General features: G+C 37.2%; 1 protein-coding gene across 1 annotated transcript in view; it reads right to left on the bottom strand.

Moving 5' to 3' along the window:
- Positions 1-224: 224 nt before the first annotated feature.
- Positions 225-2,664, bottom strand: part of LOC125033585 (COMM domain-containing protein 10-like) — a 9,211-nt gene continuing 6,771 nt past the window's right edge. Inside the window, exons 5-6 of the mRNA XM_047625231.1 lie at positions 1,501-1,595; positions 225-973 (exon numbers count right to left, since the gene is read on the bottom strand). Of these exons, the coding sequence (XP_047481187.1) occupies positions 841-973; positions 1,501-1,595 (228 nt within the window). The 3' untranslated portion in view covers positions 225-840. The remainder of the gene's footprint in view (positions 974-1,500; positions 1,596-2,664) is intronic.

The raw sequence follows: 2,664 nt of genomic DNA, 5'->3' as shown, positions 1-2,664 counted from the left end.
TTGCCTTGAAGTCTGCTTCTTACTGATTTAAATTCTTTTTTTGTGTATTATCCAATTTTTCATTAGTATTTTTGCTCTTTGATTGGAAACTATGCACTTCAGTCATTACAGATCTTTTATCTTATCCAAAATATAATTTTCTGTAATTCTTAAATTTAAGAAATAAAGCCAAGCTAACATAATTTGATTGCATAAACTGTCTTTAGGGACCAGCAAATAATACATCAGGGACACAGATTTATTGGCACTTTCCTTTTGCCTCACCATAATGATACAGTCTGGGTTAAATATAACAATTTTGACCTCTGCTCCATGTTAGCATTGGAAGTATACCTTGAATCCATCTTTCTTCATGCAGTAGTTAGGTATGGCAAGGTGGACAGTTAAAGATAATCAATGTGCAATTCAACCCCTCATTGGATGGAGCCTTTAAGTATTGTCTACACAAAAAGAGATGATCAGAGGCAAATGTATTGATTTTATTGATTTTGCATGAAGCAAATTCTTTTTTTAAATCTACCGTAAAATCTCTTTACTCTCCATATTAACTGCATTCAATCAAGATCCATGATAAAATATTTTTACACTATAAAAAAAAAATGTATTGAAATATTGAATCACATATGATGCAGGCATTCTTCTACAATCACCAAACTTTATTGACAGTATCATTATTAATGCAATACAAATCTCAAAGCAATTCAAGTGCAAAATTAATTCAGCATCTTATAATCTCTCTGAAAATGACTGTGGTAAGAAATTCCTAAAGTATTCCTCTAATAATCAATACCATACAATTAATCTTATAAATCAGTAGTGCTGTTCATGAAGTAGTTGTCACTACCTCAGAGCATCTAAATTCGCCTGAATTTGCTCAATTTGATCATACAACTGGTAGAGTTGGTCTTGATTAAACTGCATGACCACAGACTCTGTACTTCCCATTTTGGTGTTTGAAGGCTCCTTGCTGCTGCTGTGTGAAAACAAAAAGCAGTAAAAACATAAGTTAACTTTATCAATAAATAGTTAGATACATATCATTAAGTACAGTAAGAGATTTTGCTTAAAATCTTTCTTTGTTATATTTCCTCTACATATTTCATCACCAGATCAAACAAAAGTAGCCTTTCCCCTCTTTCCAAGAGCTTTCCGTAAGGCCCTGTCCACGGTATGGGCAAATCACAATCCAACATTGGTACAAGCAGATATGACATCATAAGCAAAGAAACTCACATATTCAAAAGCACAATATCAAAATGACCACTCCCTTTGTTAAGGCAAAATGCCCCAAACCACTAGCAGCCACATTTACATGCTTGGAATTCAGTATTTTATCTGGTACCATTGTTTGTTACTAAATCCAAGCTTGTGGTTTTCTCGCCTATGACTTCAACACTAATTCCCACCACCCATTGGATTCTAGTCATAACTTACCATGTGGAAGGGCTTAAAGAACAATGTATTTGCTAATATAAGAGAAAGTTAACTGTGGGAAATTACCTGAGGTTCAGTTGTAAATGTGCAATGGGGTGAGTCTGTCTTGCACATCCTGATGAAGCAGTCTTCAGGTGAAGTTCCCATGAAATATCTGCCAGCTGTTGATATTGAGAAGTTATCAGTGACATTCTATTTCAATCAAAGATTTTCCCTTTTTCTACTCTAACATTTAGATGATAACTGTATGTGAATATTCCTTTCTTTATTTAATAAAAAAAATAAGTTACTCAATATACAAAGAGGAATACAAGCATTTAGTTGTTCATCCATAGACATTCCATTTAAAGACACTTCCTACCACACTTTCATTAACTCTCTTCCCTCCCAATTCTTCTCAAACCCCATTTTCCCTCTCTTACTATTTCATATCCTCCCCTCTTCTTCCTATATCCCTCCTATTCTACTTCTCCCATCCCTCCCTCTCCATTCATATCCTTCTCTATCTTTATCTATATCCCTCTTCTTTTATATCCCTCATCCTTTATATCCACCTCCCTCCTTTCTGTTCACTTTTCTTTTCATATACCTATCTTTTCCTCTCCTTTCCTATCCCATTCTTTTCATTCTCTTTTCATTTTTCCCTCTCCTGCTGTTTCCCTCTTCCTCTCCCTCTCCCTTTCCTTTCATTTCCTTCTGCTTCCCCATCTCCCTCTCCATTAATTTTCTTCTGCCTCTCCATCTCCCCTCCTTTTCTTTGTTATCTACTTTCCCTCTCCTTTCATTTGCCTATACCTCTGCCTCACATTTCATGTCCTTCTCCCTCTCTTTGGATTCCTGTTCCTTCTTTCAATTTCCATTTTCTTTTCTCTTATTTCTCTCCATCTCACTTTATTTCCCTCTTCCTTTACCCCTCCCTCTCACTAAATTTCTCTCTTCCTCTCATGCTCCCTCTTCCTTCATTTCCTCTCCCTCTACCCCTCCATCTCCTTTCATTTCCTCTCTTCATTTCCCTCTTCCTCTCCCTCTACCCTCCTCCCTCAATTCCCCTGTCCCTATCCCCCTCCCTCATCCCTTCATTTCCCTCTCCCTCTCCCTTCATTTCCATCTATTTCCCCTCCCTCTCCCTTTATTTTCCTCTCTGACTCCCCCTCCATCTCATTTCCCTCTCTCCCCTTCCAGTTCACTCTCCTTCTCCCTGTCCCTGTCCCTGTCTTCCTATCCTTGATT

The sequence above is a fragment of the Penaeus chinensis genome, chromosome 16 (genome assembly GCF_019202785.1).
Source record: "Penaeus chinensis breed Huanghai No. 1 chromosome 16, ASM1920278v2, whole genome shotgun sequence".
Lineage (NCBI taxonomy): Eukaryota > Metazoa > Arthropoda > Malacostraca > Decapoda > Penaeidae > Penaeus > Penaeus chinensis.
Note: the sequence above shows the minus strand (reverse complement) of the source record. Positions and strands in the feature narration are given on the sequence as shown.